Source organism: Staurois parvus, unplaced genomic scaffold (genome assembly GCF_062004578.1).
Source record: "Staurois parvus isolate SC_StPar_1 unplaced genomic scaffold, SC_StPar_1.0 ptg000132l, whole genome shotgun sequence".
In the NCBI taxonomy this organism is placed as follows: domain Eukaryota; kingdom Metazoa; phylum Chordata; class Amphibia; order Anura; family Ranidae; genus Staurois; species Staurois parvus.
In genome coordinates, this window is record NW_028317928.1 from 5,478,263 (window position 1) to 5,492,500 (window position 14,238).

Below are 14,238 nucleotides of genomic sequence, written 5' to 3' on the forward strand. Positions count from 1 at the left end.
CATGATGACAAAGTGAAAGGAGATCGTTTTGAAATCTTTGCAATTTATTAAAAAAAAAAAACTGAAAATCTGAATAAAAATAACTTTAAAAAATAAATAATGAAAGAAAAAAAAAAGCATGCACATACAGTCAGGTCCATAAATATTGGGACATCGACAAAATTCTAAAATATTTGGCTCTATACACCACCACAATGGATTTGAAATGTAACGAACAAGATGTGCTTTAACTGCAGACTGTCAGCTTTAATTTGAGGGTATTTACATCCAAATCAGGTGAACGGTGTAGGAATTACAACAGTTTGCATATGAGCCTCCCACTTGTTAAGGGACCAAAAGTAATGGGACAGAATAATAATCATAAATCAAACTTTCACTTTTTAATACTTTGTTACAAATCCTTTGCAGTCAATTACAGCCTGAAGTCTGGAACGTATAGACATCAGCAGACGCTGGGTTTCATCCCTGGTGATGCTCTGCCAGGCCTCTACTGCAACTGTCTTCAGTTCCTGCTTGTTCTTGGGGCATTTACCCTTCAATTTTGTCTTCAGCAAGTGAAATGCATGCTCAATCGGATTCAGGTCAGGTGATTGACTTGGCCATTGCATAACATTCCACTTCTTTCCCTTAAAAAACTCTTTGGTTGCTTTTGCAGTATGCTTTGGGTTATTGTCCATCTGCACCGTGAAGCGGCGTCCAATGAGTTGTGAAGCATTTGGCTGAATATGAGCAGATAATATTGCCCGAAACACTTCAGCATTCATCCTGCTGCTTTTGTCAGCAGTCACATCATCAATAAATACAAGAGAACCAGTTCCATTGGCAGCCATACATGCCCACGCCATGACACTACCACCACCATGCTTCACTGATGAGGTGGTATGCTTAGGATCATGAGCAGTTCCTTTCCTTCTCCATACTCTTCTCTTCCCATCACTCTGGTACAAGTTGATCTTGGTCTCATCTGTCCATAGGATGTTGTTCCAGAACTGTGAAGGCTTTTTTAGATGTCGTTTGGCAAACTCTAATCTGGCCTTCCTGTTTTTGAGGCTCACCAATGGTTTCCATCTTGTGGTGAACCCTCTGTATTCACTCTGATGAAGTCTTCTCTTGATTGTTGACTTTGACACACATACACCTACCTCCTGGAGAGTGTTCTTGATCTGGCCAACTGTTGTGAAGGGTGTTTTCTTCACCAGGGAAAGAATTCTTTAGTCATCCACCACAGTTGTGTTCCGTGGTCTTCCGGGTCTTTTGGTGTTGCTGAGCTCACCGGTGCGTTCCTTCTTTTTAAGAATGTTCCAAACAGTTGTTTTGGCCACGCCTAATGTTTTTGCTATCTCTCTGATGGGTTTGTTTTGTTTTTTTCAGCCTAATGATGGCTTGCTTCACTGATAGTGACAGCTCTTTGGATCTCATCTTGAGAGTTTACAGCAACAGATTCCAAATGCAAATAGCACACTTGAAATGAACTCTGGACCTTTTATCTGCTCATTGTAATTGGGATAATGAGGGAATAAACACACACCTGGCCATGGAACAGCTGAGAAGCCAATTGTCCCATTACTTTTGGTCCCTTAACAAGTGGGAGGCACATATGCAAACTGTTGTAATTCCTACACCGTTCACCTGATTTGGATGTAAATACCCTCAAATTAAAGCTGACAGTCTGCAGTTAAAGCACATCTTGTTCGTTACATTTCAAATCCATTGTGGTGGTGTATAGAGCCAAAAATTTTAGAATTGTGTCGATGTCCCAATATTTATGGACCTGACTGTAAGTACTCCAAGCCTTTGCCATGGCATTCAACATTGAGCTCTGGTGCATCCTGTTCCCACTGGTCATCCTTGAGATGTTCTGTAACGTGATTGGAGTCCACCTGTGGGACATTCAGTTGATTGGAGTTCACCTGTGGGACATTCAGTTGATTGGAGTCCACGCCTGGGAAATTCGGTTGATTGGACATTAGGAAAGGCATAAACCTGGCAAAAGAAGGTCCCATGGGTAACAGTGCATGTCAGAGCACAAACCAAGCCATGAAGTCCAAGGAATTGTCTGCAGACCTCCGAGACAGGATTTTACCAAGGCACAGATCTGGGGAAGGGTACAGAAACATTTCTGCAGCACTGAAGGTCCCAATGAGCACAGTGGCCTCCACCATCCGTAAATGGAGTCAGTTTGGAACCACCAGGAATCTTCCTAGAGCGAGCCTCCTGGCCAAAATAAGCGATCGAGGGAGAAGGACCTTAGCCAGGGAGGTAACCAAACACCCGATGGTCACTCTGAAAGAGCTACAATGTTTCTCTGGAGAGAGGAGAACCTTCCAGAAGAACCACCATCTCTGCAGCACTCCACCAATCAGGCCTGTACAGTAGAGGGGTCAGACGGAAGTAAAAGGCAAATGGCAGCCCGCCTGGAGTTTGCAAAAAGGCACCTGAGGGACTCTCGGACCATGAGAAACAAAACTCTGTGGTCTGATGAAACAAAGATTGAACTCTTTGGCCTCATGTGTGGAGGAAACCAGGCACCGCTCACCACCTGGCCAATACCATCCCTACAGTGAAGCATGGTGGTGGCAGCATCATGCTGTGGGGATGTTTTTCAGTGGCAGGAACTGAAAAGCATCCCCCCCCCCCCACCGTCGGAGATCCTTGGCAATCACCGGGCGCCGGCGAGTAATCACCGTGAACTGTGGTCGCGGGTGGGGAGGGGGGCGCACGTGCGCCTCCTACCTGGAGATGCAGAATCACGTATATAAATACGTGATTTTGCGCGCCCGTGCCGCTCTGTGGCAGTACTTCTATGAAGCAGATAATCCATCATTCTAGTGTAGCACACAGCTGCTTCTTCTGGTGTTTATCCAGAGAGGTTTTCCGGGTGAAGCATGCCCCGCATTCCTGACACGAAAACAAGCTCTCATCGGTGTGAATCCTCTGATGGGCATCGAGACGTGACTTCACCTCGAAGCTCCTCCCACAGTCGGCACAGCAATAGGACTGCTCCCGTGTGTGGATCCTCTGATGCCGAACCAGGTTGGTCTTGTGCGTAAAGCATCGGCCGCACTCGGCGCACGAATTCAGGCTCCTGTCGGCGTGCTTCCTCTGGTGTATCACCAGCAAGGTCTTCTCCGTAAAACACTGCTTGCATTCTGGGCAGGAAAACGGCTTCTCTCCCGTATGGCGTCTCTGGTGGTCCATAAGGCGGGAGCTTTGTGCGAAACACTTCCCGCACGCGGAGCAGGAGTAGGGCTTTTCGTGAACTTTTTGGTGCAGGAGCAGGCGCGACTTATTCACGAAACCTTTCCCGCACTCGGGGCAGGAGAAAGGCTTATTGTCCATGTGAACGCTCTGGTGGGAGTGTAGATGAGACTTTAAGGGGAATCCCTTCCCACACTCGGAGCAGACGAATGGCGTCTCTCCCTTGTGCTTTCTCTGATGACCAATGAGAGACGATTTGACGGCAAAGCTCTTCCCACATTCCGAACAGGAATATGGCTTCACCTGCAAGTGCTTCCTCTGGTGTTTGATGAGAGATAACTTGTTTCGAAAGCGCTTTCCACAGTCAGAGCAGGAATAAGGCCTTTCGCCTCGATGGGAGCCCTGGTGATGAACCAACGATTCTTTCCGGGTGAAACATTTCCCGCACTCGGGACAGGTGTAAGGTTTCTCTCCCGTGTGAGTCATTTGATGTTTGCTCAGATGGATTTTCAAGGTGAAACGCTTCTCACAATAAGGACACTGGAAAGGCCTTTCACCTCGGTGGATCCTCAGATGCTGGACGAGCTGAAACTGTCTCGTGAACCATTTCCCACACTCTGGACAGGATGCCGGCTTTCTGATCCTCTTCTTCTTCTGACAAAGAAGGAAAAAACAAATGACCGTGTACAAGGAAAATCATCGATTATTTTCATTCTATACAGGTAATAGACCCAGTACTGCTTCCCAAATCCTTCTCCTCTATCGGACAAAACACACACTGTCACCTTATATACAGATTACTGATCCAGCACTGCTTCCTCCTCCACCATCTGACAAGACGCACACTGTCACCTTATATACAGATTACTGATCCAGCACTGCTTCCTCCTCCACCATCTGACAAGACACACACTATCACCTTATATAGAGATTACTAATCCAGCACTGCTTCCTCCTCCACCATCTGACAAGACACACAGTCACCTTAAATACAGATTACTGATCCAGCACTGCTTCCTCCTCCTCTATCAGACAAGACGCACACTGTCACCTTAAATACAGATTACTGATCTAGCACTGCTTCCTGCTCCACCATCTGACAAGACATACACTGGTCACCTTATATACAGATTACTGATCTAGCACAGCTTCCTCCTCCTTATCTAATAAGGCATACTCTGTCACCTTATATACAGATTACTGATCCAGGAATGATTCCCCCTCCTCGATCTGACAAGGCACACACTGTCACTTATATACAGATTACTGATCTAGCACTGCTTCCTGCTCCACCATCTGACAAGGCACACAATGTCATCTTATATACAGGTTACTGATCCAGCACTGCTTCCTCCTCCAATATCTGATAAGGCACACACTGTCACCTTACATACCGATTACTGATCCAGCACTGCTTCCTCCTCTTTATCTGACAAGACACACAATGTCACCTTATATACAGATTACTGATCCAGCACTGCTTCCTCCTCTGCTATCTGATAAGCTACACACTGTCACTTATATATAGATTACTGATCCAGCACTGCTTCCTCCTCCTTATCTGATAAGACATACACTGTCACTTAATATACAGATTACTGATCCAGCACTGCTTCCTCCTCCTTATCTGATAAGGCACACATAGTCACCTTATATAGATGATGCATTCCTCTACATCTTACCTCTACCTCTTATAAAAAAATGCACTTCAATGTTTCACCATGTAAACATACAGAGCAGCTGGAGATGAATGTGCTATAAGAACGAATCAATAATTGTTATAACATAAATCTAATTTGGTCAGAACAGAGGCCCAATGATATTACACCAGCACTGTAACATACCAGCTGTTTGTTTTTGGCCGGAGACCCTGTGATGTTGTTATCTTCCAGTTCACCATTCGGAGAAGTAAGGGAACTCTTCTCGGCGTTATTGCTGTATCGGCCATCTGAAGAAAATAAAATGACGGTAAACTGGTACAATGTGTTCTAGAAAGTTCCCTGATGGTGTTTCTACCCAAGCAGCAGGCTTCACCAGCTTGACTCTGCTATAGGCTCCTGACTCCCCCACTGGGCACATACTGTCCCCCCATTACTGTCTACTGACAGAGGAGGGGGGAGAAGAAGAGATTATTGTAGTGACTGAACAAGGAAGATCTGGGACTCTTCTTTGGATTTAGTGTTTATTCCTCAACTGTGCTGATCTCTGGAGGCGTCTCCTCCTCCTTACATGGATCATAGCTGGAGTCTACTAGAGGCTGATGGCTCCTGACCCCCCCACTGGGCACATACTGTCCCCCCATTACTGTCTACTGACAGAGGAGGGGGGAGAAGAAGAGATTGTTGTTGTGACTGAACAAGGAAGATCTGGGACTCTTCTTTGGATTTAGTGTTTATTACTCACCTGGGCTGATCTCCGGAGGGATTTCATTCCCCGTCACATCCGTCTCTTCTGCTTCTTCTTTCAAGTCAACTTTAATCACAATCAAGCCGTCAGTCTGGACAACACACAATACACAATCCGACTTACAAGGAGACAGAAAAAAGAACAACTCTTTGGCTGGACACTTTTAGATTTACATACCTGATATTGTTTCAAGATTTTGTGATGTTCCAGTGTGGAATCCCCAGAACAAAGAGGACGGGGACACCTCTCTGGGGTAGGAAAAACACATGATGTCAAAAAACTTTAAAAGAGATTTTTAGATGTCTCTATTCTGAAGGGTTATTGTAAATGCCTACATCCAGATTGTTTTCTTTTTAATTAACCCCTTCCAGTCCGGACACTTTCTCCCCCCCCCCCCCCCCCCCTTCCTGTCCAGGCCAATTTCCAGCTTTCAGCGCTACCACACTTTGAATGACAATTGCGCAGTCATGCAACACTGTACCCGTATGAATTTTTGAGCATTTTTTTGAGACAGATACAACTTTATTTTGGTGATATTTATTCACTGCTGGGATTTTTATTTTTTTTTTGCTATATAAATGAAAAAGTCCAAAAATTTTGAAAAAAAGTGTTTTTCTTATAAAATGTTGCAAATAAATAATCTATCTTCATAAACCTTGGCCAAAATTTATTCATCTATCTTTTTAGTAAAAAAAAAAATATAAACTAAATTAATATATAACCAAAAATTATAATTGTTTTACATTTTTATTTAATTTTTTATATTATTATTTATGTGGTTTTTTTTACATATTGTCACCCTAGCAGTACAGTGTCACCATAGCGACACTGTACTACTTGTGGGGGGTGATGAAGATTTTTTTTTTTCTTATTTTACACTGATTGCTTTTACACCCATAAAGGCTGTAAAAGCAATCATTTCTCCTTCTCTCTGGCTGCATTCTTGCAGCCATTGAGAAATACTGCCTTAGCTGTGAATGGTCACAGCTTGTCACATGATACAAGGCTGTTGTGAATAGCCCTGTACCATGTGATCTCTGTGATCATTCACAGATTTCACACGTAGTAAGCAATGATATCAGAAGTGACATCTTGCTTACTACTATTCATGTGATCACCGATTGGCCAATCAGTTATCACATGAATTGGGACCTCACACAGAGGTCCCATACAACAATCGGTGTTCCATTGTGACACAGCGGGCACCGGTCGCAGTGCCACGCACTCCCAGGGAGCTCACACAGGCAATGGATGCGGGGGGATGTTTAGAGATTTCCCTTCACGCCCCATAGCCAAACAAGGAAGTGAGAAGAAATCCCTGCAAATTAGGGAATTCCTTGGGGCCCCCCAGGTCACCAGAACTAGTGTCTCCATTGCAAGATTTCCCCTCTATTACTTTTCTGGGGACAAAATTTGGGATTTTCTTTTACTTTCACTTTCAATGATAAACAGGACAAATAGCGAGGGAGGATATTCTTAATGGGGGCCCAGACAGCAATAAAAACCTAATAGGTGTTCTAATCCATCTCCACTCCACTCCACCCAAAACTAAGAAAAAAAGTCTTTAGTTGTACCTTAAGGGCCAGTTCACACTAAAGAAATGCAGTCCAGATGCATTCTAGATGCGTTTTTTTAATGCACGTTCTGGACGCGTTCCGGTGCATTTTTTATGCATTCCAGGTCATTATTTCCCCCTCTCTTTTTCTTCAATTTAAATATGTGCGTTATTAGTGCGTTTGAGTGTTTTTGTTGCGTTTTACCGCGTTCCAATACAGTTCTGTGAAGAAAAAAATGCAGCCTTTTCTACTTTCTGCAATTGTAACCCACTGGAACTGCAAGCACTGATGTGAACTATGAGATTGAAAACCAAATCACCTACTTTCTGTGCATTTTGGATACAGAAAAAAAGCAACTGAAACACATGTAGTGAACTGGCACTAAAGTGTTACTAAACCCCGGACCCTGCATTCACTATATCTGCTCTCTCCGGACCCCGCATTCACTATATCCGCTCTCCCCGGACCCCGAATTCACTATATCCGCTCTCCCTGGATCCCGCATTCAGTATATCCAGTCTCTCCGGACCCTGCATTCACTATATCCTCTCTCCCCGGACCCTGCATTCACTATATCTGATCTCCCTGGACCCCGCATTCACTATATCCGCTCTCCCCGGACCCCGCATTCACTATATCCGCTCTCCCCGGACCCCGCATTCACTATATCCTCTCTCCCGGGACCCTGCATTCACTATATCCTCTCTCCCCGGAACCCGCATTTACTATATCCACTCTCCCCGGACCCTGCATTCACTATATCTGCTCTCCCCGGACCCTGCATTCACTGTATCCGCTCTCCCCGGACCCTGCATTAACTATATCCGCTCTCCCCGGGCCCCGCATTCACTATATCCGCTCTCCCCGGACCCCGCATTCACTATATCAGCTCTCCCCGGACCCCGCATTCACTATAACCGGTCTCCCCGCACCCTGCATTCACTATATCTGATCTCCCTGGACCCTGCATTCACTATATCTGTTGTCCCTGGACCCTGCATTTACTATATACGCTCTCCCCGGACCCAGCATTCACTATATCCACTCTCCCCGGACCCCGCATTCACTATATCCTCTCTCCCCGGACCCCGCATTCACTATATCCTCTCTCCCCGGACCCCGCATTCACGATATCCTCTCTCCCCGGACCCTGCATTTACTATATCCACTCTCCCCGGACCCTGCATTCACTATATCCGCTCTCCCCGGACCCTGCATTCACTATATCCGCTCTCCCCGGACCCTGCATTCACTATATCCTCTCTCCCCGGACCCTGCATTCACTGTATCCGGTCTCCCTGGACCCTGCATTCACTGTATCCGGTCTCCCTGGACCCTGTATTCACTATATCCGGTCTTCCCAGACCCTGCATTCACTCTATCTGGCCTCCCTCAGCACACAGAACAATTATTTTAGTAAATATAAACTGCAAAATCCCTTTTCTCATCAGCAGTATATAGCAGTCTTGTGACTTCTATCAGTGTCCAGCACAGCACTGGTTAAAGCTTGTAGGTGGGGTTTTCTTTCTGCTCTAGGAGGATGCAGAACCCTTGACCCTCTGTCTAGACAGTGCTGATTGGCCCTGTGATGATCACATGAACTCTCCCAAGAGAAAAAAAAAGTTCTCTATCAATACACACTAAACTGAGCATGTGCAGAATGACTCCACACCGATATGTCTTATCATGAGATAAAAGACCAACAATATTTTTGACTTTTTGCTATTAAACATGTACAGTAAAAAAATGTAAAGATTTAATTTCCTCACATTTAGGCCAAAATGTATTCTGGTCCATGTCTTTGCAAAAAAAAAATTCCAATACGTGTAAATTAAAATGGTTTACGCGAAAGTTATAGCGCTTACAAATGGCAGTATAGATACTGTTTTTTTTTTTTTTCAATTTTACTAGTAATGGCAGCGATCAACGACTTATAGCGGGACTGTGGCGGGCATTCTGACACTGGGGGTAACTGACTTGGTGTCACTGACATCCCCAGTGACACCAATACAGTGATCACGGTTAAAAAAAAGCACTGACATTGTACTAATGACACTGGGCAGGAAGGGGTTAACATCTGGGGCGATCAAAGGGTTAACTGTGTGGTGGGAGTGTTTTACTAGGGGGCAGGGTCTGTGTGCTTCACTGTAATCACACTGCTTTGGATGGCTGCACTGTGCAGAGCCATCCAAAGCAGTCTGCTGGAGCTGGCAGGGAGAAGAACTGTTTTGTTCACAAACAGTTCTCCCTCCATCGGAGATGCTCGGCAATCACCGGGTGCTGGCAAGCAATCACCGCCTGGGACCCGGTGATTGACAGCCACGGCTGTGAATGGCGCGCGCACCCTACCCGGAAATGCAAAATCACGTATATATACACACGACTTTGCACACCCGTGTCGCCCTGTAGCAGAATTTCTGCTATAGGGTGGTCTGGAACCGGTTAATTTTGGATGGAGTAAGGAAGGGTTACAACCCTTGTCAGATTATTTTTTGCTATCTGCCTCCCATTGGAGAGAATTCCCTTCACTTCCTGTCCCATAGCCAAAACAGGAAGTGAGAGAAAATCCCTGCAAATTAAGGGAATCCCCAGGTCACCAGAACCAGTGTCCCCATTGGAAGATTTCCCCTCTCTTCCTGTTCTGGGGACAACCCAAAATGTGTGATTATCTTTTACTTTCACTTTCAATTATAACGGTATACAGGACAAACAGAAGGGGGGGGGAATCTCCCTAATGGGGGCCCAGACAGCAATAAACCATGACAGGGGGTCTAATCCAGGGGTCTCCAAAGTTTTGAATCAAAGGGCCAGTTTACTGCCCTTCAAACTTTAGGGGGCCAGATTGTGGCCAGTGGGAGTAGAAAATGCCCTAAGCTTGGTGGTCAGTGGGAGGAACAGTGCCCTGTTGTTGGTGTCAGTGGGAGGAATAGTGCCCCATCGTTGGGGTCAGTGGGAGGAACAGTGCCCAATAGTTGGTGTCAGTAGGAGGAATAGCGCCCAATTGTTGGGGTCAGTGGGAGGAACAGTGCCTTGTCATTGGGGTCAGTGGGAAGAATAGTGCCCAATCACTGGTGTCAGTGGGAAGAATAGTGCACAATCGTTGGTGTCAGTGAGAAGAATAGTGCTCAATCGTTGGTGTCAGTGGGAAGAATAGTGCTCAATCGTTGGTGTCAGTGGGAGGAATAGCGCCCAATCGTTGGTGTCAGAGGGAGGAATAGCGCCCAATCGTTGGTATCAGTGGGAAGAATAGCGCCCAATCGTTGGTGTCAGTGGGAAGAATAGCACCCAATTGTTGGTGTCAGTGGGAGGAACAGTGCCTTGTCATTGGTGTCAGTGGGAAGAATAGTGCACAATCGTTGGTGTCAGTGAGAAGAATAGTGCTCAATCGTTGGTGTCAGTGGGAAGAATAGCGCCCAATCGTTGGTGTCAGTGGGAAGAATAGCGCCCAATCGTTGGTGTCAGAGGGAGGAATAGCGCCCAATCGTTGGTATCAGTGGGAAGAATAGCGCCCAATCGTTGGTGTCAGTGGGAAGAATAGCGCCCAATCGTTGGTGTCAGTGGGAGGAATAGCGCCCAATCGTTGGTGTCAGTGGGAGGAATAGCGCCCCATCGTTGGGGTCAGTGGGAGGAACAGTGCCCAATAGTTGGTGTCAGTAGGAGGAATAGCACCCAATCGTTGGTGTCAGTGAGAAGAATAGTGCTCAGTCGTTGGTGTCAGTGGGAAGAATAGTGCTCAATCGTTGGTGTCAGTGGGAGGAATAGTGCCCAATAGTTGGTGTCAGTGGGAGGAACAGTGCCCAATAGTTGGTGTCAGTAGGAGGAATAGCGCCCAATTGTTGGGGTCAGTGGGAGGAACAGTGCCTTGTCATTGGGGTCAGTGGGAAGAATAGTGCCCAATCACTGGTGTCAGTGGGAAGAATAGTGCACAATCGTTGGTGTCAGTGAGAAGAATAGTGCTCAATCGTTGGTGTCAGTGGGAAGAATAGTGCTCAATCGTTGGTGTCAGTGGGAGGAATAGCGCCCAATCGTTGGTGTCAGAGGGAGGAATAGCGCCCAATCGTTGGTATCAGTGGGAAGAATAGCGCCCAATCGTTGGTGTCAGTGGGAAGAATAGCACCCAATTGTTGGTGTCAGTGGGAGGAACAGTGCCTTGTCATTGGTGTCAGTGGGAAGAATAGTGCACAATCGTTGGTGTCAGTGAGAAGAATAGTGCTCAATCGTTGGTGTCAGTGGGAAGAATAGCGCCCAATCGTTGGTGTCAGTGGGAAGAATAGCGCCCAATCGTTGGTGTCAGAGGGAGGAATAGCGCCCAATCGTTGGTATCAGTGGGAAGAATAGCGCCCAATCGTTGGTGTCAGTGGGAAGAATAGCGCCCAATCGTTGGTGTCAGTGGGAGGAATAGCGCCCAATCGTTGGTGTCAGTGGGAGGAATAGCGCCCCATCGTTGGGGTCAGTGGGAGGAACAGTGCCCAATAGTTGGTGTCAGTAGGAGGAATAGCACCCAATTGTTGGTGTCAGTGGGAGGAACAGTGCCTTGTCATTGGTGTCAGTGGGAAGAATAGTGCACAATCGTTGGTGTCAGTGAGAATAGTGCTCAATCGTTGGTGTCAGTGGGAAGAATAGTGCTCAATCGTTGGTGTCAGTGGGAGGAATAGCGCCCAATCGTTGGTGTCAGAGGGAGGAATAGCGCCCAATCGTTGGTATCAGTGGGAAGAATAGCGCCCAATCGTTGGTGTCAGTGGGAAGAATAGCGCCCAATCGTTGGTGTCAGAGGGAGGAATAGCGCCCAATCGTTGGTATCAGTGGGAAGAATAGCGCCCAATCGTTGGTGTCAGTGGGAAGAATAGCGCCCAATCGTTGGTGTCAGTGGGAGGAATAGCGCCCAATCGTTGGTGTCAGTGGGAGGAATAGCGCCCCATCGTTGGGGTCAGTGGGAGGAACAGTGCCCAATAGTTGGTGTCAGTAGGAGGAATAGCACCCAATTGTTGGAGTCAGTGGGAGGAACAGTGCCTTGTCATTGGGGTCAGTGGGAAGAATAGCGCCCAAGTTTTGGGGTCAGTGGGAAGAATAGTGCCCAATCACTGGTGTCAGTGGGAAGAATAGTGCACAATCGTTGGTGTCAGTGAGAAGAATAGTGCTCAATCTTTGGTGTCAGTGAGAAGAATAGTGCCCAATCGTTGGTGTCAGTGAGAAGAATAGTGCTCAGTCGTTGGTGTCAGTGGGAAGAATAGTGCTCAATCGTTGGTGTCAGTGGGAGGAATAGTGCCCAATAGTTGGTGTCAGTGGGAAGAATAGCGTCCAATCGTTGGTGTCAGTGGGAGGAATAGAGCCCAAATATTGGTGTCAGTGGGAGGAATAGTGCCCCGTCGTTGAAATCAGTGGGAGGAATAGTGCCCCGTCGTTGAGATCAGTGGGAGGAACAGCGCCCAATCGTTGGTGTCAGTGGGAGGAATAGCGCCCCCATCATTGGTGTCAGTGGGAGGAATAGCGCCCCCATCATTGGTGTCAGTGGGAAGAATAGCGCCCAATCGTTGGTGTCAGTTGGAGGAATAGCTCCCCATGAGCCGAATAAAAGCAAGCAAAGAGTCACATCCAGCCCCCCGGGCCGCAGTTTGGAGACCCCTGTTCTAATCCATCTCCATTCTATCCAAAAAGTAAAAAAGAGTTTTGCCTTTAGTTACTTTACTTTAATCTACGTGCTGCAATGAGGACACAGGTGGAGGGGTCACGAGTGGAGGGGACATGGGTGGAGGGGTCACGGGTGGCGGGGTCACGGGTGAAGGGGACATCTGGTACGAGGAAGTCAAAGAGGCATGTTAACATGTTTAAAGTTTTTGTCATATTTTCAACTGTGTGACTTCATTGAGGAGATTTCCCCTCACTTCCTGTCCCTGTGACACCTGTATGCCTGCGTACAGAACAGAAGGGAAGCATACCATAGAGAGGAGACCTGCATACCATCATCTATCCGGAAATCAGAGAGTGCCCTCCAGTGGACTGAACAAGGAGGATCTGGGACTCTTCTCTGGATTTAGTGTTTGTTCCTCACCTGTGCTGATCTCTGGAGGACCTTCCTCGTCCTCAAACCGATCATCACTCCTCACGAAAGACTCATCCTCATCCACATCTTCCATTTTAATAACAATCTTGCCATCGTCCTGGATAAAAGACAAGGAGGTTTAAATAATAAAATTTATCATCAGATTTTTGAGCTGAATTAACCCATATGGAAGAAAAATATATTTGAAATGCAACAATTTTGACCATATTCAATATATTTTAAAATATAATTCAATAAATATATATTTATATACTGTATGTTGAAATGTGTTTTTATTACAAAATATATGACAAATATTTTTAAAAATACATTTCAAATATACTGTATGTCTTTGAAAATACAAATCTACATTTTTGGACTGCATTTCCAAATATATGTAAAAATATATGTTAAAATGACTTTTTTATGTGTTAAAAAAAATCTGAAGAATATATTTAAAAAAAAATATTTTTAAAAATATATATTTTATAAACATATTCTTTAGTTTTTTTTAACATATAAAAAAGTCATTTTAACATACAGTGGGGATCGAAAGTTTGGGCACCCCAGCTAAAAATTTGTATTAATGTGCATAAAGAAGCCAAGGAAAGATAGAAAAATCTCCAAATAGGCATCAAATTACAGATTAGACATTCTTATAATATGTCAACAAAAGTTAGATTTTATTTCCATCATTTACACTTTCCAAATAACAGAAAATAAAAAAATGGCGTCTGCAAAAGTTTGGGCACCCTGCAGAATTTATAGCATGCACTGCCCCCTTTGCAAAGCTGAGACCTGCCAGTGTCATGGATTGTTCTCAATCATCGTCTGGGAAGACCAGGTGATGTCAATCTCAAAGGTTTTAAATGCCCAGACTCATCTGACCTTGCCCCAACAATCAGCACCATGGGTTCTTGTAAGCAGTTGTCTAGAAAACTGAAACTGAAAATAGTTGACGCTCACAAAGCTGGAGAAGGCTATAAGAAGATAGCAAAGCGTTTTCAGATGTCAATATCCTCTGTTCGGAATGTAATT

At 45.7% G+C, this 14,238-nt stretch overlaps 2 protein-coding genes across 3 annotated transcripts in view; both read right to left on the reverse strand.

Moving 5' to 3' along the window:
* The window catches only part of LOC149466215 (uncharacterized), a 475,763-nt gene that overhangs the window by 181,454 nt on the left and 280,071 nt on the right, over positions 1-14,238 (reverse strand). The gene's annotated exons all lie outside the window — the stretch shown is intronic.
* The window catches only part of LOC149466220 (uncharacterized), a 23,554-nt gene continuing 11,048 nt past the window's right edge, over positions 1,733-14,238 (reverse strand). For both annotated transcript variants that reach the window (XM_089672668.1, XM_089672667.1), the window contains exons 4-8: positions 13,210-13,318; positions 5,782-5,852; positions 5,602-5,695; positions 5,043-5,146; positions 1,733-3,852 (exon numbers count right to left, since the gene is read on the reverse strand). In XM_089672668.1, the coding sequence (XP_089528794.1) occupies positions 2,821-3,852; positions 5,043-5,146; positions 5,602-5,695; positions 5,782-5,852; positions 13,210-13,318 (1,410 nt within the window). In that variant the 3' untranslated portion in view covers positions 1,733-2,820. The remainder of the gene's footprint in view (positions 3,853-5,042; positions 5,147-5,601; positions 5,696-5,781; positions 5,853-13,209; positions 13,319-14,238) is intronic.